General features: G+C 40.3%; 1 protein-coding gene across 3 annotated transcripts in view; it reads left to right on the top strand.

Moving 5' to 3' along the window:
• GRIA3 (glutamate ionotropic receptor AMPA type subunit 3) overlaps positions 1 to 21,417 on the top strand; it is a 382,937-nt gene that overhangs the window by 332,560 nt on the left and 28,960 nt on the right. For all 3 annotated transcript variants that reach the window (XR_016312691.1, XM_089677207.1, XM_089677208.1), the window contains exon 11: positions 12,793 to 13,166. Coding sequence is in view for 2 of the 3 variants with exons in the window: in XM_089677207.1 (XP_089533333.1) it covers positions 12,793 to 13,166 (374 nt within the window). In the remaining variant the exon portion in view is untranslated. The remainder of the gene's footprint in view (positions 1 to 12,792; positions 13,167 to 21,417) is intronic.

Genomic DNA, 21,417 nt, shown 5'->3' with positions numbered 1-21,417 from the left:
ATGCAAGTGAAACAGGCCATTGTAAGGCTTCAAAAACAAAACAAATCCATCAGAGAGATAGCAGTAACATTAGGAGTGGCCAAACCAACAGTTTGAATGCACTGGTGAGCTCAGTAACATAAAAAGGCATGGACATCCACGGAAGACAACAGTGGTGGATGAACGCAGGATCCTCTCTATGGTAAAGAAATACCCATTCACAACATCAAGACAAGTGAAGGACACTCTCCAGAAGGTGGGTGTATCATTGTCAAAGAGTACAATCAAGAGAAGACTTCACAAGAGCAAATACAGAGGGTTCACCACAAGGTGCAAACCATTCATCAACCTGAAGAATAGAAAAGCCAGATTAGACTTTGCCAAAAAACATCTTAAAAAGTCAGACCAGTTCTGAAAAGCATTCTTTGGATGGATGAAACTAAGATTTATCTGTACCAGAATGATGGTAAGAAAAAAGTGTAGAGAAGGCTTGGAACAGCTCATGATCCAAAGCACACAACATTATCTGTAAAACATGGTGGAGGCAGTGTGATGGCATAGGCATGCATGGCTTCTAGTGGCACAGGGTCATTGGTGTTTATTGATGATGTGACAGAAGTCATAAGCAGCTGGATGAATTCTGCAGTGTTTAGAGATATACCGTCAGCCCAGATTCAGCCAAATGCAGCAAAGTTGATTGGACGGCGCTTCACAGTACAGATGGTCAATGATCCAAAACACACTTCAAAAGCAACCCAGGAGCTTTGGGAGGAAGAAGTGGAATATTCTGCAATGGCTGAGTTAATCACCTGATCTCAACTCACTTAAGCATGCATTTCACTTGCTGAAGGCAAAACTAAAGGCAGAAAGACCCACAAACAAAGAACAACTGAAGATAGCTGCAGTTAGAGCCTGGCAAAGCATCAGAGGAGGAAATCCAGTCTTTGGTAATGTCCATGGGTTCCAGACTTCAGGCAGTCTTTTGCCAGTAAAGGATTCTCAACAGAATATTAAAAATGAATATTTTATGTATGATTATATTAATTTGTGATGTGAATGTATAATATATATGTAAAGCTCTGCGTAAATTGATAGAGCTATATACCGTATTTTTCGCTCCATAAGACGCACCTGACCATAAGACGCACCTAGGTTTTAGAGGCAGAAAAGGAGATGACCAGAGACTGCGGACATAGTACAGGAGATGACCAGAGACTGCGGACATAGTACAGGAGATGACCAGAGACTGCGGACATAGTACAGGAGATGACCAGAGACTGCGGACATAGTACAGGAGATGACCAGAGACTGTGGACAGTACAGGGGATGACCAGAGACTGCGGACATAGTACAGGAGATGACCAGAGACTGCGGACAGCACAGGGATGACCAGAGACTGCGGACAGTACAGGAGATGACTGCTGACGTTTGGGGAGGGGGGGGAGCGGGTACCTGAATTTGACAGGTACCCGCTCCCACTTCCGCGGAGTTGTTCTTTCATCTTACCTGTTCCTCTATCCAGCCGCGCGCTGTCTTCCCGGCTTCTGTAATGGCGCTCGGCATGACAGCCGGGTGCCCAGTGCGCATGAGCGAGAAGCACTTGCGCTTTGTGATTGGTCCGGCGGCTTCTGGGATCTGTCATGTGTCCCAGGTGCCGCCTTACCATTCACAAAAAGCACCGCTTCTTGCGCATGCGCACTTGGCACCCGGCTGTCATGCCCACACTACAGAAGCCGGGAAGAAAGCGCGCCGCTGGATAGAGGAACAGGTAAGATGAAAGAACAACTCCACGGAAGTGGGAGCGGGTACCTGTCAAATTCAGGCACCCGCTCCCCCTCCCTCCCCAAAGGTCAGCAGTCATCTCTATAAGGTCCCGCTGCAGAGCTGAGCGGCCGGCCCGGTATTTTGACACGGCGGCGGTGGAAATACCGGACTGGCCGCTCCATATTCGCTCCATAAGACGCACTGACATTTTCCCCCCTTTTTTGGGGGGAAAAAAGTGCGTCTTATGGAGCGAAAAATACGGTAAGTATCTGTAATAAATAAGTAATAATTTGTCCAATTACATTTCAGTCCCTGAAAATGGAGGGACTGTGTATAAAAATGGTTGCAGTTCCTAAAATATGTATTTGATATTTATGTTGAACCCCTTGAATTAAAGCTGAAAGCCTGCACTTCAAATCCATTTGGATTGTTTCATTTTAATTTATTCTGGAGGCATACAGAGCCAAAAGTATGAAAATTGTGCCTGTGTCCAAATATATATGGACCTAACTGTATAGATTTGTTAGGCGAGCAAGAAGTTTGTAGAGATTTCCTCTCACTTCCTGCTGTTTCTGTAGGACAGGAAGTGACGGGAATCACCTCCTATCCAAGACTGAAAAAATTGGCTACACATACACTTTAATTTCTTAATGAGTTTAATTTTGTAGTCGATGATTTTTCATAGTTGCTCAATTGGTCTTATATCCAGAATCCCTTTATGTGTAGCTGGTTTCCAGAGGAAATGATCTTCTTGTGAGGATCTTCTTGGTGCATTACCTTGAAGCATACCTTATTTGTAGAGTATGATTGCAACTCTATCGAGGCATAGCAATATTCTGTGCAAAGCCTGAAGGAGAGTGGAGGGAGAGAAGGCTGTCACAAACCCAATTTTCAAGTGTCTCTCCTATTTAAAGTGAAACTCATGAGTATTTTCAATAGGTAAACACGACTTAATAGAGTACTAGCTTGGCAGCAAGTCATTTGCTTGTCTTCTTTCTTACGGTTTCATTTTTTTATTATTAATTTCCATATCCAGATTTGATAATGCTCCGTCTTTTAGTCACCTATGTATCCAGAATAGTTAAAGCATAGCAGCTTTATGGAAACTGAAATAAAGTCAGCATGAAGTATGCCATAGACAGGCTATAACAGTGCTACCGATTCAAACATTGCTTTTGATGGTCATACTTATTTAACCTCCCTTAGTGGTGATAATAAGGAGCTGCCAGTGATGTAAATCAACTGCTTTCAGTTTCTCAGACCTTACCCACAGGCTAGCACTGAGAGAAAGGAGAACAGTAAAGCACAGCTACTGGGCAGCACTACAAAGCAAAGTCTGCTTATGTAATGAGGAAATACGGTTGCTGTCACACACATACAGTATATATGTAGAAACAATGCAATTTATTTTGTTTGCACCCATTGATAAAATTATGTACATACAAGCATTTCTAGGAACAAAAATGTAAAATATTTCAGATCGCTGTTCCCTAGATGTGGTGCGTTTGTTTTCATCTTCTGCCCTTTTTCCCCTACATTTTCATGATCCTGACATTAAGAGGCTTTCTGCCCTTGGGTAACATCACTCATTATACAGTATCTATGGAGCAATTTTGTAGCCTTAGGACAGAAAGTAGTTCAGGACTACATAACACCTCCCCTTTCATAATCTCCATGTTCTCTCCACTGTATAGTTCTCTCTGTGAGAGAACTGGAATTAATGCTAACTGATAGCAGTGCAGGAAAGGCAGGGGCCACAGGAAATTATTAGTTCACTAAAATTCAGGCAGGATTAACGCGTATTTTTTGCACTTATAACAGTATGTCTTCAATGGTATAATTAAATATTAATTTATAGATTTTTTTTGTGAAGTGGTTCATTTAAGTAAATTTTTAAGCTCCAGACACATGAGGTGACAATTACCCAAAGAGGCCATCTTTGTCTACTTGGGAAGATAGGGGCCCTCTGGCCAGCCACTGTCAGGGTAGGTAGCGAATGTACATATTTTGAATATATGTACCAATGTCCTATTGTCTCCCCATTCCCAAGATAAGCAACACCAGCACCATTTGCTTATAGCACTGTACCTCCATCTGCATCTCCACTGATATAGAAAGGACCATTTCAAATGTTTCGGTTTAGGGGGTGTTCAATTGCACAGGTGCTAAATGATGGCCAACTGGTGCAAACACCATTTTAATTTGTGGCTACAAATGTAAACTGTATTCAGAAGCAGTCAGAAAAGAACTTGAAAACGTAAAGCATTTTATCACTAAAGAATAACTTTTTCCTCATAACATGGGACTATCCATGTATATTTTATGCAAGAAATATGTAATCTTATCACAAGCAATTTGATTCTTATTACATAATATTCAAATTCATATTGAAAAATCAGCTTTCCAATTCAAAAAAGGTATTTGATTTTTTTAGAGATCAGAATGTAATTTGCGCTCATCACACCAACTCACTTAAATGCAGACCATTGTTAAAAGCTGTACAATTTTACTCATTTTTTCATTTGCTTTCTTCCCTTAAATTGCATGATCTGTAGTATTATCACAGCTTGACCTAAAATTGACTCTCAGAGAATACAACCTTTTAGTTAAACAGTAAATTAATTTTTGCTCGAAATTACTTTTCAGTCCTTCAGAGGTCATGTATTATCATGGGACTTGATTGATCTATTCTAAAGTCAATAAATATTGACTGTGCTTGCGTGTTTAAAGAGCTGGCATCATATTCAGTGTTATCAAAAGAAAAGCATTGATTTATTTTTCTCAAGTAAAATCTGCTTCCTAATGTGGATGAGTGTAGTGCTACCTCATTTCTTATTTTTCTTTTTTTTATTTATTTGAATGGTCCTGCTGTCCTATTATTCCCCAAAGGACTCATTTAAAAAAAAGTAGTTCCCCATTCTCAATCATTTTACATAACCTAGAAGAGGAAAGGCCAATATTAAAGACAAATTACAATGACTTGAGCTCTATGCTTTAACAGCCTTCAAGCTGTATTTGCATTTATTTGGCTTGCCCATGCATTGTCAGCTGTGAGTATGCAGACCATTTCACTGCTAAACAGATTGCTTGTTTAATGTAGATATAAAAACATAATTGTAAATTCTAACAAGCCTGACAAAGTGGCCCCAGTCCCACAAAATGTGCACTGTTATCAGGCCTGATCAATCTTTATCCCTATGACATTGGTGTTTTTATATGATATCAAAGAAACTATTAACATTCAAATCCATACAGTATCTTTGGACATATCTTTGGACATGTTGTGATCACTGCAGATTCCATCTGGCCAACCAATCTCAAGTGGAAAATGAATTAATTGGATGTTCACAGGAGTTCGCCATTGTTAGCCCAAGAAAAGGCTTGAAGTCAGAGGACTTGTGTATTTTTTCAACCTAATTATAAGGCTGACACTGGAGTGCCTGCGTGGTGAATAACCACTAGAGATGAGCGAAGAAATGAAAAATTCGATTCGGCTGATTCGGCGAATTCCAGTGTGAAATTCGATTCGATGCGAATTTCTCCGCTACGAAGATGACTTATTTAAAGGGTTTCTAGGCTTCAGAGAGCCTTTAAATTAGTGCAGAACACTGTACCTTTAATTTAAATGCCCTTGGAGATGAGGAAGGAGAAGGAGAAGGAGAAGGATGAGAAGAAGGAGAAGGAGAAGGATGAGAAGAAGGAGAAGGAGAAGGATGAGAAGAAGGAGAAGGATGAGAAGAAGGAGAAGGATGAGAAGAAGGAGAAGGAGAAGGATGAGAAGAAGGAGAAGGAGAAGGATGAGAAGAAGGAGAAGGAGAAGGATGAGAAGAAGGAGAAGGATGAGAAGAAGGAGAAGGATGAGAAGGAGAAGGATGAGAAGGAGAAGGATGAGAAGAAGAAGGCTGAGAATAAGGAGAAGGATGAGAAGAAGGAGAAGGAGAAGGATGAGAAGAAGGAGAAGGATGAGAAGAAGGAGAAGGAGAAGGATGAGAAGAAAGAGAAGGATGAGAAGGAGAAGGATGAGAAGAAGAAGGATGAGAAGAAGAAGGATGAGAAGAAGGAAAAGGATGAGAAGAAGAAGGATGAGAAGAAGGAGAAGGATGAGAAGAAGGAGAATGATGAGAAGAAGGAGAAGGATGATAAGAAGGAGAAGGAAGAGAAGAAGGAGAAGGAGAAGGATGAGAAGAAGGAGAAGGATGAGAAGAAGGAGAAGGATGAGAAGAAGGAGAAGGATGAGAAGAAGGAGAAGGATGAGAAGAAGGAGAAGGATGAGAAGAAGGAGAAGGAGAAGGATGAGAAGAAGGAGAAGGATGAGAAGAAGAAGGATGAGAAGAAGGATGAGAAGAAGGAGGAGAAGGATGAGAAGAAGAAGGATGAGAAGAAGGAGAAGGATGAGAAGAAGGAGAAGGAAGAGAAGAAGGAGAAGGAGAAGGATGAGAAGGAGAAGGATGAGAAGAAGGAGAAGGATGAGAAGAAGGAGAAGGATGAGAAGAAGGAGAAGGAGAAGGATGAGAAGAAGGAGAAGGATGAGAAGAAGAAGGATGAGAAGAAGGATGAGAAGGATGAGAAGAAGGAGAAGGATGAGAAGAAGGAGAATGATGAGAAGAAGGAGAAGAAGGAGAAGGATGAGAAGAAGGAGAATGATGAGAAGAAGGAGAAGGATGAGAAGAAGGAGAAGGATGAGAAGAAGGAGAAGGAGAAGGATGAGAAGAAAAAGGATGAGGAGAAGGAGAAGGATGAGAAGAAGGAGAAGGATGAGAAGGAGAAGGAGAAGGATGAGAAGAAGGAGAAGGAGAAGGATGAGAAGAAGGAGAAGGATGAGAAGAAGGAGAAGGATGAGAAGGAGAAGGAGAAGGATGAGAAGGAGAAGGATGAGAAGAAGGAGAAGGAGAAGGATGAGAAGAAGGAGAAGGAGAAGGATGAGAAGAAGGAGAAGGATGAGAAGAAGGATGAGCAGAAGGAGAAGGATGAGAAGAAGGAGAAGGATGAGAAGAAGGAGAAGGATGAGAAGAAGGATGAGAAGAAGGATGAGAAGAAGGAGAAGGATGAGAAGAAGGACAGTTCTGTGACAGTTTCTGTCTATTTCTGACAGTTCTGGGACATTCACTCCATACAGCGGTTTCAACCGCTGTATGGAGGGAATGTCATGGAACTGTCAGAAATAGACTATTAATGACAGTTCTGGGACTGTCCTTCCATGCAGCGGTTGAAACATTGTATGTATTTGTTTCCATAAATGGATCCATTTATGGAAACAAATACATACAATGTTTCAACCGCTGCATTGAAGGACAGTCCCAGAACTGTCATTAATAGTCTATTTCTGACAGTTCCATGACATTCCCTCCATACAGCGGTTAAAACAGCTGTATGCAGTGAATGTCCCAGAACTGTCATAAATAGTCTATTTCTGATAGATCTGGGACATTCACTCCATACAGCTGTTTTAACTGCTGTATGGAGGGAATGTCATGGAACTGTCAGAAATAGACTATTAATGACAGTTGTGGGACTGTCCTTCCATACAGCGGTTGAAACATTGTATGTATTTGTTTCCATAAATGGATCCATTTATGGAAACAAATACATACAATGTTTCAACCGCTGCATGGAAGGACAGTCCCAGAACTGTCATTAATAGTCTATTTCTGACAGTTCCATGACATTCCCTCCATACAGCGGTTAAAACAGCTGTATGCAGTGAATGTCCCAGAACTGTCATAAATAGTCTATTTCTGATAGATCTGGGACATTCACTCCATACAGCTGTTTTAACCGCTGTATGGAGGGAATGTCATGGAACTGTCAGAAATAGACTATTAATGACAGTTCTGGGACTGTCCTTCCATGCAGCGGTTGAAACATTGTATGTATTTGTTTCCATAAATGGATCCATTTATGGAAACAAATACATACAATGTTTCAACCGCTGCATGGAAGGACAGTCCCAGAACTGTCATTAATAGTCTATTTCTGACAGTTCCATGACATTCCCTCCATACAGCGGTTAAAACAGCTGTATGCAGTGAATGTCCCAGAACTGTCATAAATAGTCTATTTCTGATAGATCTGGGACATTCACTCCATACAGCTGTTTTAACCGCTGTATGGAGGGAATGTCATGGAACTGTCAGAAATAGACTATTAATGACAGTTGTGGGACTGTCCTTCCATACAGCGGTTGAAACATTGTATGTATTTGTTTCCATAAATGGATCCATTTATGGAAACAAATACATACAATGTTTCAACCGCTGTATGGAAGGACAGTCCCACAACTGTCATTAATAGTCTATTTCTGACAGTTCCATGACATTCCCTCCATACAACGGTTAAAACAGCTGTATGGAGTGAATGTCCCAGAACTGTCATAAATAGTCTATTTCTGATAGATCTGGGACATTCACGTCATACAGCTGTTTTAACCGCTGTATGGAGGGAATGTCATGGAACTGTCAGAAATAGACTATTAATGACAGTTCTGGGACTGTCCTTCCATGCAGCGGTTGAAACATTGTATGTATTTGTTTCCATAAAATGGATCCATTTATGGAAACAAATACATACAATGTTTCAACCGCTGCATTGAAGGACAGTCCCACAACTGTCATTAATAGTCTATTTCTGACAGTTCCATGACATTCCCTCCATACAGCGGTTAAAACAGCTGTATGCAGTGAATGTCCCAGAACTGTCATAAATAGTCTATTTCTGATAGATCTGGGACATTCACTCCATACAGCTGTTTTAACCGCTGTATGGAGGGAATGTCATGGAACTGTCAGAAATAGACTATTAATGACAGTTGTGGGACTGTCCTTCCATACAGCGGTTGAAACATTGTATGTATTTGTTTCCATAAATGGATCCATTTATGGAAACAAATACATACAATGTTTCAACCGCTGCATGGAAGGACAGTCCCAGAACTGTCATTAATAGTCTATTTCTGACAGTTCCATGACATTCCCTCCATACAGCGGTTAAAACAGCTGTATGCAGTGAATGTCCCAGAACTGTCATAAATAGTCTATTTCTGACAGTTCTGGGACATTCACTCCATACAGCGGTTTCCGGCAAAAAGTGTATGTGCAGAGTTCCTCTATTCTGCAGATACACTTAGAGGAGCTCTGCAGATACACTTAGAGGAGCTCTGCACATACACTTTTTTCCGGTTTGGAATTATTCTTATTTTCATCCTACTTCTTCTTCTTCTTCTTCATCCTCATCCTCATCCTCTTCTTCTTCTGAGGATGAGGATGAAGAAGAAGAAGAAGAAGAAGTAGGATGAAAATAAGATTAATTCCAAGCCGGCAAAAAGTGTATGTGCAGAGCTCCTCTAAGTGTATCTGCAGAGCTCCTCTAAGTGTATCTGCAGAATAGAGGAACTCTGCACATACACTTTTTGCCGGCTTGGAATTATTCTTCTTTTCATCCTACTTCTTCTTCATCCTCATCCTCAGAAGAAGAGGATGAGGATGAGGATGAGGATGAGGAAGAAGAAGAAGAATGAAAAGAAGAATAATTCCAAGCCGGCAAAAAGTGTATGTGCAGAGTTCCTCTATTTCTGACAGTTCTCTCACAGCTTCTTCACATGTACAGCGGTTGAAATATCTGTATCCTAAATGGAAACTAATAGATACAAATTGTATCTATTAGTTTCCATTTAGGATACAGATGTTTCAACCGCTGTACATGTGAAGAAGCTGTGAGAGAACTGTCAGAAATAGAGGAACTCTGCACATACACTTTTTGCCGGCTTGGAATTATTCTTCTTTTCATCCTACTTCTTCTTCTTCTTCTTCTTCTTCTTCTTCTTCTTCTTCTTCTTCTTCATCCTCATCCTCATCCTCTTCTTCTGAGGATGAAGAAGAAGAAGAAGTAGGATGAAAAGAAGAATAATTCCAAGCCGGCAAAAAGTGTATGTGCAGAGTTCCTCTATTTCTGACAGTTCTCTCACAACTTCTTCACATGTACAGTGGTTGAAACATCTGTATCCTAAATGTAAACTAATAGATACAATGTTTCAACCGCTAAACATGTGTTCCTTCTGTCAGAGAACTGTCAGAAATAGCGGAGCTCACTGCAGGGACACTTTTGCCGGCTGATCGGGAAATGTTCGATTCGCGCACCCGAAGTAGGCAAAATTTCGGTTTCGACACGAATCGAATATTTCCTGAAATTCGACTCGAATTCCGGTTCGCCTAGTTCGATTCGCTCATCTCTAATAACCACGCATGTTTGGTAGAAGCAATTATGTATTTTAATAGAAATAGTCTTGCAAGAAAGAATATTTGCAGCTTATATTTTTGACTGCCTTCTGCTGTTTATGGCAGGCCTCAGGGAAGGCTGTATTTTACACACAGGTTAATATTAAGAATCAGTGGCGTAAGAGAAGTGGCTGCAAAGTGATTATATTTTTACCTTTTTTTTTTTATAAAGGTATGTCCTTTAGTTGGCCATAGGGTTTTGTTTTACATAAATGCACAGTCTGACTTTTTTCATAACAGTACTGTGCACCAGTACTTATAGCAGCAGTCACTTACTCCCACTGTTGCATTGTCTGAACTATACACTGTGAACAGATGAACATATTTATATCTGGAAATTATTAGAAGGAAAGAAGGGTCACATCACATGTTACACCTGGGACACTTGTCACTGGCAAGGCATCACTTGCTTTTATCAAGGGTAAAATTGGACCAAACTTTGGCCAAGTCAATTTTAAGATCCCAACCAGTCTGCCTGAAATCTAATTTAGAGCAATCTGTCATTTTCTAAAATACCCTAAAGTGTATAGCTGATTTTGTCCCAGCACTAGCCTCAGCAAGAAACATTTTAAAAATAATGACCCTGAGTCTTGTTTAAGAATTGCTTACATTCTTTTTTTTTAACATCGTACATCATCCAAACCGATTTACCTTAAAAGCTTAATGCTTGATGTTTCCTGAGTTATGGATTGTTAGCTGGTGTGAACGTCATGAAATAATAATGAATTCTGCACTTTAAAGAAACAAAACCGGTGCTTTTCTGAAAACACTTGCTACATGTGCAATTTTAAATGGCTTCATTCTTGATTTATGATCTTAATACAAAAGACAAGCAGATCCACCCAGTGCAGAGAACCTTTTACTATTACATCAGATACGCAAGCAAATACTAAATGCATCTATGGTTTGATAAATGATTTGCATTTATCATATTTTTTACAGCAATGGTTTGTGCTTTTAAAAGTAATCTGTGTGTATACAAAGAGGAAAAGAAATGCATTATGACCAAGAATATAACTTTTGTTAGAAAATATAAGGGTGGGAATAAAAATTGGCTTTACAAATTTTCTTTTAAATGTTGTATTTGTGATGCATTTGCTGTTGTACAACTACATTGAAAACAATCTTAACCATAATTTGATAACATCTGATGCAAACGCAGTATTAGGCTGCCTTTGCTGACCTACCTTCTTAAAATGCTACTTCCCTGGCTCTTATGTTTATCTAGTAGATTCAGAACTATTTAAGTCACTTTCCTGAAACATTTATTTAGACAAGGAGCCTTGACCATACTATGACTTATTACTTATTACCACACTTTTTTTTACTGTAAAATTCTTCCTTTCAGGGATGTCCGATCCCCTTGCAGCTGTGAACTCCTGGTGCTCCATGGATTAAGTGCAGTGGTGTGACTGTAAAGGGCATCCAACACTTGCCCTCCTCTTCTGTCCTCCTGCATTAACAAAACCCCCTTTATTGCTTTCACAGAATGCAACACTGTCTGTTAATGGTAGAAGGAATTTTGTTTTCTATCCACCTCTCCTCTATTCACAGAATGTGTTGCATTCTGTGAAAAAAGTTTTGGTAATGAAGGAGGAGGAGGAAAGAAAGGGGAGGGCAATTGTTGGAAGTTCATCATTGCTCTTACCCCATGCAGAACTAGAAATTTATAGCTGTGAGGGGGACCTGGCATGACTGCAAGGAGGGTTTTTACAGTAAGTGGTAGCTAGCAGGATGTAGGACACAGTATATTAGAGGCAAATTACTGTATGTGACTGAAGCTGTATACCAAAAAACAAACAAAGATGAAACTCGTATCATGCAGTCATGTGCTAGGAAAAAAAAATATTTAATAAAGGTTTGTTCACTTTTTCACAAAACATGAAGAGGTGAACTAACTGCTAACACCCTCCCCATACCCCTGGTCTCTGCTGAACTTCTCTCTTTGTATGATTATCTTTCACTGCCCATGCTAGCTAATTTAGCTTTTGGGCTTTTGACAGTCATGCTCTTCTGCACCCTTCTTTCTCAGATTGATTCTCATTAGTCAGTGCAGTCATGTGCTGGCACTGACCAATCCAAGCTCACCACCATGATGCTGCACAATCTTCAGGCTGTGTACTGCATTTTTTAGATTCCTAGACTACTATACCGGCTACATGGGAAGCAGAAGATAATCAAGTAAGGAGATAAGTACAGTGGGGACCAGGGGTGTGGTGAGGGTGCAGTGACTTAGTTCACCTTTCCTCTGCTCCTTTGTTAAATAAACATTGGTTTCTCTCCTCTCTGTACTGTTTAGGGAATGGCTGTCTTATTTGACAGGTAACAGAAAAATAAACAGGCACATCAGATCACTACTAAAAAAAAGATAGGAAGGCCAAATTACAATTTATATTATGATAACGAAAGTTTTTAAAGATATTTAAAATTCTTTTAATAATTATTCATAGCAAATCTATCCATTATATTACATTAGGTAAGCACTAATTTAGGGGAATATTTTATTCATCCTCTCTACACTTTTATTTCCTTTCCTCCTGCTCTCTCTTCTACCCCTCTGCTTATAGAAGTATTGTACAGGCTAGTCAGTAGGATTTTCTCTGTAATAATTTCATACCATTTTTGCCTAATACATGCCATAACAAAACTATCTCCTGCATTCAATACACCAGTAAAACAAGTCCTGAACTGTTAGGGAGCTCTGGAGACAGTGTTTGAAACTGCTGCTTCATTTTACAAAACAAAGGTGCACTTATTAAACTATTTTCTTTGTTTTCAGAGAGCAGACATAGCTGTTGCCCCTCTCACCATTACTCTGGTACGGGAAGAAGTGATTGATTTTTCAAAACCATTTATGAGCCTTGGCATCTCCATCATGATTAAGAAGCCTCAAAAATCAAAACCAGGAGTGTTTTCCTTCCTGGACCCCTTGGCCTATGAAATATGGATGTGTATAGTTTTTGCATATATTGGAGTCAGTGTAGTTCTTTTCCTTGTGAGCAGATTCAGCCCTTATGAATGGCACTTGGAGGACACCGATGAAGCTCGTGACCCTCAGAATCCTCCTGACCCACCAAATGAATTTGGGATATTTAACAGCCTTTGGTTTTCCCTGGGTGCCTTTATGCAGCAAGGATGCGATATTTCTCCAAGGTTTGTTCCATATCACTCCATCACCTTCTTGCATTTTATGGTCATACACTGACGCCATGGTGTATATATGTTAATTTTATCAGCCATTTTTAATTCAGTTGTTCTTGCTTCACAATCCACTCAGTGCTAAGCGTCATCATTAAATCATATTGCTTGCCACCATCACTCATGTATAATTGGTATTAGACCAAAACCCCTTATACATGCTAATTCAAACTTATATTCACCATGTTGAGACTGTAAAATGCATAGGGTCTTTTTGTTTCAGCAATGCTTGGAGGTCTACCGTGTTTTTGCTGCATATCTCATTTTACGGTCATCTGCTTGGTGCATATAACATATGTTGCTATGCAAAAGTAAAAACTTCTTGCTCTGAAGACACATGCAGCAGCAGTTTATTACCTTTGTCTTCACGCTTTTCATCTCATGCATTTGTCTCTTCATTTATGTCATTGCATAACTGGCTTGCACTCTATTTCTGTTGTGTTTTCTAATCCTTTGTTAATTTTCTGTCTCTTTCACTTGTATATTGCTAATGGCTGTTAAATCTTCTTTTTTTATGCACTACAACCTTTCTTTTTTATTGTCATTTACAAGCTACAGTCAAATTGCTTAAAACTGCACTGCAACAATAATAAATACAATGTTTATTTTAAGTGTAGCTTCAAATTTAGATTTTTTTTTAAATAACATTTTCAGATTGGTTTATAAGGGCTTCCTTCATCTGTCAGAAATAATTTTTCCTGGTAGCAAATGCTGGCTCTTCATACTTATATGTGACATCAGCACTGTGATCTCCCTGCCATTGCCCCTGCCTTTTTTCTTGGCAACATCCAATTAATGAACACTTAGCTCAATGGAGCATTTGTCTTACTGCCACTGTAAAGGGGAAGAGGGGAGGGATGGTGCAGAGAGGTGCAGGTGAACACTGCAGTTGATGGAACAAAAGGGGCAGTTGTTATTGGAATAGATGTCCTAACCTTTTCGGTCAATTATTCCCAGTTGACAGTTGTATGCCTGACCTGCAGACATGAAATTGTCACCTGATCTGGGTGAAAAGTGCAGTATTGGATGTTGTTTCGTGTCTCTCGAAACCTTTGTTCCTCCCACACAAAACTGTGTGTTCTCACTCCTTCTATTGGATTTTCCATTATACATTGTAAATAAATAAATATATATCTCTTTGTAAACAGGAAGTTTGCAATTTCATAGATAATTACAACAAAAGATGTATGCATATAATTCAATTTTAAGTAGGTTTGTGTAAACATGTGAATTTGCAGTGCACACAAACAGTATAGGCCTTTTTTTTGTCAGAAATGCGTTATTTTACAAGATCTATTTATGCATTAGAGTGGGTTTCTAAAAACTGTTTTAATTTTATTTTGGGTAGAGTGGAGAGTGATTTATTCTGTATTATTATTATTATATAGAATTTATATAGCGCCAACAGTTTGTGCATCGCTTTACAAAATTAAGGTAGACATTACAGTTACAATACAATTTGGTACAAGAGGAAACAGAGGGCCCTGCTTATTAGAGCTTATAATCTAGGAAGAAGGATTGAGTGATACAAAAGATAATAGCTGTGGGGGATGAGCTTATCGAGGAAATAAAAGGCAGTTTATTAGTTAGAAGCAGGACAGGCTTCCTTAAAGGGTTTTCAGGGATCATCTAAAGGTGGATAGATTAGGAGATAGCTGGAAAGATTGGGGTAGGGAGTTCCATAGGATGGGAGAAGCTCAGGAGAAGTCCTGGAGACAAGCATGGAAGGAGGTGACATGGGAACTAGAGAGCAGAAGGTCTTGGGAGGATCAAAGAGAGCTGTTTGGTTAATATTTTGAGACCAGGTTGCTGATATAGCTGGGGGGCAGAGTTGTGGATGGCTTTGTAAGTTGTTGTTAATATTTTGAATTTTATTTGTTCGGTGAGTGGAAGCCAGGGTAGGGAATGGCAGAGAGGGGCAGCAGACACTAAACGGTTGGTAAGGTGGATGAGCCTGGCAGCAGTATTCATGATGGAATGGAGGGGAGATAGCCTATATAAAGTTAAGCCAATGAGGAGGGAGTTGCAGTAGCCGAGGGGAAAGATAACCAGGGAGTAAATTAGGAGCTTTGTGGTATCATTGGTTAAAAAGGGGCGTATTCTGGAGATGTTGCGGAGGTTGAGGGGGTATGATTTGGAAAGGGATTGGATGTGGGCCTTAAAGGATAGTTCAGAATCCAGGATTACCGCTAGCACTCTGGGATGCAGGGATGGGTTGATAGTGGTGCTATTGATCCTGACCAAGAAATCAGGGGAAGAGGCACATGGGGGAGGAAATATTATGAGCTCAGTTTTGGATAGATTGAGTTTTAGGAAGTGGTGTAACATCCAGTCTGATATAAAAAAACAAACAAGAGATACCTGTGCTCAAATCCCAACAGCTAGTGCATGCATTTATCCATCAGGTGCTAAAGCGGTGTAACCACATATTAATACTGAAGGACCCTCTGTACACTGGTATATACCTTTTCAAGCAGACTATGCAATAAATAGGGATATTTAGTTCACACATATTGCAATACATGCTTAAGCTGGCCAACTGCATCAAAGTAATCCCTCTATGGCCATCAGTGATACGTGAAGAAACTGATAGGGTGAGCTGAGGGTGAGCTGAGGAGTAGAGAGATAGATTTGTGTGTCATCAGCACAGAAATGGTATTGGAAACCATGGGAAGTTATCAGCTGACTCAAGGAAGAAGTGTAGATCGAGAATAGGAGAGGTCCAACAGAAACTTGGGGAACCACGAGCGTAAGAGGAGTTGGATAGGAGGAAGTAGAGTTGTGACACTGAAGGTGAGATAGGTAAGATTTGAACTAACGGAGAGTACAGTCATGGAGACCAAGTAAATATAGTTTTTTGAGGAGGAGGGGATGGTCAACTGTGTCAAAGGCAGCAGAGAGGTTCAAGAGTAAGAATACAGAATAGTGACCATTAGTTTTAGTGGTTAGTAAGTCGTTTGTGAGTTTTAGGAGAGCAGTTTCTGTGGAGTGTTGTGGGCGAAATCCAGACTGAAGGGGATCAAGAAGGTTATTCTCAATAAGGTGACAGCTCAGCCAGTTGTAGACTAGATGTTGAAGGAGTTTGGAGGCAAAAAGGGAGTAAGGAGATGGGTCTTAGGTTGCTAAGCTTGGTGGGGTCAAGTGAGGCATTTTCAAGTATGGGGGTGACTAGCGCATGTTTTAGAGAGTTGGGGAAGATGCCAGTAGTGTGTTCTGTTAGGGTGATTCCTCCAATCTGTAGGGTTTATTTACTAAAGCTGGTTTACTCAGAATCCCGTGCATGGAAGCCAATCAGCTTCCAGGTTTTATTGCTAAAGCTTAATTGAACAAGCTGAGGTTAGAAGCAGATTGGCTACCATGCACAGCTGCACAAGATTCTGAGTGAACCAGCTTTAGTAAATAAACCCTGTATGCTCTGGCAATGTAAAAATCTCTCAGTTTAACTGCTTGTCCGCTGCCCTACAGTAGAAGTACTGCTACAGGGCAGCAGGGCTGCGTGAAATCACATATATATACTTGATTTGCATTTCCAAGTAGGGGGCGTGCATGGGCCGCCCTACACATGCCGCTATTGGTGGCTAGGGATGTCAGTCATCAGGTCCCGGACAGTGATTCCCGGCCAGCACTCAGCGATCACCGTGTAAAGCTGACAGGGGAGAGACCTGTGTGTAAACAACACAGTTTTCTCCCCTGTCAGCATGGACATGCTGTTTTGTATCTCTCTGCACAGCAGAGAGATACAAAACATCATGTCTCCCTAGTAAAACACACACAGCATACAGTTAACCCTTTGATCGCCCAAAAGTTAACCCCTTCCTGCCCAGTGTCATTAGCACAGTGTCAGTGCTTTTTATTAGCATTGATCATTGTATTAGTGTCTCTGGGGACGTCAATTACAGTTAGTCAGTTCCTACCCAGTGTCAGAATGCCCGCTGAAGTTGCTTATCGCTGACATTACTAGTATAAAAGAATGTAAATAAAAATTCCAGTATATATACACTGCCAATTGTAGAAGCTATACCTTTCACGCAAACCAATTAATTTACACGTAATGGGATTGTTTTAGCAAAGACATGTAGTAGAATACATTTTGGCCTAAATTTATGACAAAATTAGATTTTTGTTTATTTTTTTTAGTGGATATGTTTTATAGCAAAAAGTCAAAAATATTGTTTTTTATTCAAAACTGTCTGCATTTTTTGTTTATAGAGCTAAAAATAAAAACTGCAGAGGTGATCAACTACTACTGAAAGAAAGCTCTATTTGTGCGGAAAAAAGGACACAAATGTAATTAATGTACAGCGTTGCACGACCGCGCAATTATCAGTTATTTAACGTAGCCCTGTATCACAAAAAATGGCCTGGTTGGGAAGGGATGTAAATCCTCTGGAGGGCAGGTGGATAAAAAGATGTCCCGTTAATTCCTACTGTCTCTCTGGAATAGGAAACAAAGTGAAAAAGGTAAAACTCAATTGTGACAGTCTAAACAAGTCACTAATCCAGCTGCTATGGAAAGTCTCAAAAAGTAAACAATAAACATTCTTTACTTATTCATAGTGAGCCAAACCCTCCTTCACATGTATCCCACAAGCTCCCCCTCCCAGATACTGCTACTCACATTAAGCAACAGAGCTAGTGATGTCTTTCCAGACAGCAGTGGACAGGACTAAGTGTGGTTAGGTTCTTACTGACAATCTACAGGCTTGTAAATTAGCAATGTAAATGCTGATGACCATGCCCCCATCCAGTGTAGGACAGGGCCTATATGAGGGGCAACTCTGCTTTAACTGCCTCCAGCCTGCCATATCAGGTAATGACGGGCACAAGGCGGTTCTCTCATTCTGGGAGGACGTCATATGATGTCCTCCCACTCTAACCGCGCATACGCGGCTCCAGGAGCGCGCAGTGCGGTGATCGGTGGTGCACTGTGTCCCTCGGACACAGCGGATCACCGATCAACGGAAAGAGCCGAAGATGTCGGCTCGGTTGTGTGATCAGCTGTGTCTAATCACAGCTGATCACATGTAAATAGGGAAATGCCGGTTATCAGCATTTCTCTCTTCATGAGCTGTCATGCTGACAGCTTGAGAGGAGAGGAGAGACAGTAATCCGCATTCCTCGGAGGGGACATGTACACTGATCATCAGGGTACTGATGATCAGTGTGCCCTGATGATCAGTGTAGCCCCAGCAGTGCCACCTGTCAGTGCCCCTCAATGCCACCTGCCAGTGCCCATCAGTGCCACCTGCCAGTGCCCATCAGTGCCACATCAATGCCACATATCAGTGCCTACCAGTGCACATCAATGCCACATATCAGTGCCCATCTGATCTGCCTTTCAGTGTCACCTATCAGTGCCAGTCAGTGCCACCTATCAATGCCAGTCAGTGCCACCTATCAGTGCTGCCAATCTGCCACCTATCACTGTCAGTCAGTGCCGTCTATCAGTGCCAATCAGTGCCACATATCAGTGCACATCAGTGCAACCTATCAATGCCCAGTGCCGCCTAACAGTGCCATTCAGTGCCACCTAACATTGCCAGTCAGTGCCGCCTATCAGTGTCAGTCAGTGCCGTCTATTAGTACCACCTATCAGTGCTGCCTATCTGTGCCATATATGAGTGCTGCCTTTCTGTGCCCATCAGTGATGCCTGTCAATGCCCATCAGTGACACCTACTAGTGCCTCCTCATCAGTGCCCATCAGTACAGCCTATCAGTGCCCATCACTGCAGCCTCATTAGCGCACATCAGTGAAGGAGAAAAATCACTTATTAAAAAAATTTTATAACAAAAACTAAGAAAAACCTTTTTTTTTCAAAATTTTAAGTTGTTTTTGGTTTGTTTAGCAAAAAATAAAAAACCCAGAGGTGATTAAATACCACCAAAAAAAAACTCTGTCTCAAAAAAAATTATAAAAATTTCATATGGGTACAGTGTTGCATTACCGCACAATTGTCATTCAAAATGTGACAGCACTGAAAGCTGAAAACTGGCCTGGGCAGGAAGGGGGTATAAGTGTCCAGTAGGCTAGTGGTTAAATTCAGGGATGGTACAGCATCATTTTTCCACCATCAAAGGAAGCTGCTTTAGGTGAATTTCACTGGCAAGATCAACATATATTTGTGGAATTTTGCAGGGGGACTAAAAGAAAACTGGAAGTGCAAATTAAGTGCTGCAGCACATATTTTTTTCCAGTGGTTAGCAGAGAACTCAGGTATGTTTTTTAGTTAGTTAGTCAGTTAGTTATCATGGAAACGTTGACAGTGACAGATAAATGTAGTAACTTGTGAATTTAAATTCCCTGTAGAGAGCTGAAGCCATCTAAACGATTTGAAGGTTTGGCTTGTTGCATTTGGTGTCTTTGTTGTTTTCTTCCCTCTATGTAATTGTTTAACATGAAGCTGAGGTGTTAATCTGCTGTTGATGCTGTGTTTGCCCAGTTGGAGAGACCGGCAAATAAGTTTTATGACATCACAAGGGAAGCTTTTTATCTTATATCTGCCAAATCTGTGTTTTGGTTGATATTGTTACTACACTAGACATATTTATTTGCACCTTATTGGATCACATGTCCCAAAAATAGATACTGAGTCAATCTGATTAAAATACCATTGCTGTAAATAGGTCTAAGGGTCACCATACACGCTACAATCTGAACATACAGTTTTTGTGCAATCATCTTTAGAGTTACCAAAATTATGAGGACCTACCTAGTATGTGCAATCAGTTGGTATCCAGTCAGGCAGACCCTTGCACTACATGGTCAATGGTAGATCTATAGGAGAATGTACAATCAGATTGTATAAAATATGGCCAACGTTAGGAAGGGCATATTGCACCACAATTACTGCCTAACTACATTTAGCAATATATCATTTTCAGAACTAAATGTTATAATAGACTAGAATGTTTAAACCTCCACAACGGTAACTTCCAAATTTTAAGGTGTGACCCCTGCAATGTTATTACATTGCTTGTCCTTTCAAGTTGCTTTAATGATTGGTACCTCTTGAATCTGTTAGAATCTATCAGAAGTACATCAAGGGGTACATATCACTAGTTCAGAAACCCAGTGCAGAGTGAGTAGAGGTCTTTACACCCTACAGAAAGCTTTGAAAATTGGACAAAAAAATGTTTGAGACACTGTTTTACAGAGACCTTTCTATAGCTAATTTTAAAAGATTTCTGTACATTGAATTTATTTTATTTTTTAGTCTCTCAAGTTAGTAGCAAAGACGTTTCTAACCATTTGAAAAGGTTTCAAATGTCACCTGTAGTTTATATGCAGTGAAAGTGACATTGACTTTTCAGGGGCTGCCATTGACTTTCAGGACCAACAGATACATGCTTGAATTCTAAATGATTGACATGGAGGATAAAGTTGTTCAAAGGCTGCAGTGGTGTGTGCATGTGCCTCTTGCAAGTAATAACAAATATTTCTATTGTGCCATGAAGATATGGCCATTGCCATGGATGGTAAACACTCTTACAGACTAGGCACATCAGCAACGCACCTGGAATAGCATTGGTCAGGTTACACTCTGCATATTTGACAAGCTTATTCTATTAATGCATCTATAACAGAAGTCAGAGGGGGTTATAACACCTGAGATGATGAGCTGATATATATTCACCTGCATGGACTAAGATGGCATATAATCATACAGATGAAAATACTGCATGTCTATAGGTACACAATGAACAAGGAATAGTCACACAACTATATCAAACTAAGAATTCTCTTTGAAAGTATATTATTTTATACTTTTGTTATCAACCATAACTAAAATGTATTTATAAGGAAATTAGTTACATAATAATATGTGCTATACCTGTATAAAAAAAAATCACAATTTTATGACATTTATATGTCAATTCAATTAATGTTTTATGCAGAACTGAGTGCTGATTCACACATGTGCGGTGCAGATTGAAGCTCAGGTTTCACAGCTAATTGACACAGTAGTTTTTCAGCGGTTCAAGTCAGGTTTACATCAGGTTCAGGACAGATTAGCTCCGGATCTTATCCTGTTCACACATATGCGGTTTAGAAACGGTTCCCATAGAAGTCAATAGCCTGTAATCCGCACCTGATCCGGACCGTACTGCTCAGAAATTGGACATGACTCTTTTTCAGTCCGGGCTGCATCTGCACTGCCAGTGCACCAGACATATGTGAACAGGCACCATAGGAAGCCATGTTAT

Source organism: Staurois parvus, unplaced genomic scaffold (genome assembly GCF_062004578.1).
Source record: "Staurois parvus isolate SC_StPar_1 unplaced genomic scaffold, SC_StPar_1.0 ptg000181l, whole genome shotgun sequence".
Classification (NCBI taxonomy): Eukaryota; Metazoa; Chordata; class Amphibia; order Anura; family Ranidae; genus Staurois; species Staurois parvus.
Note: the sequence above shows the minus strand (reverse complement) of the source record. Positions and strands in the feature narration are given on the sequence as shown.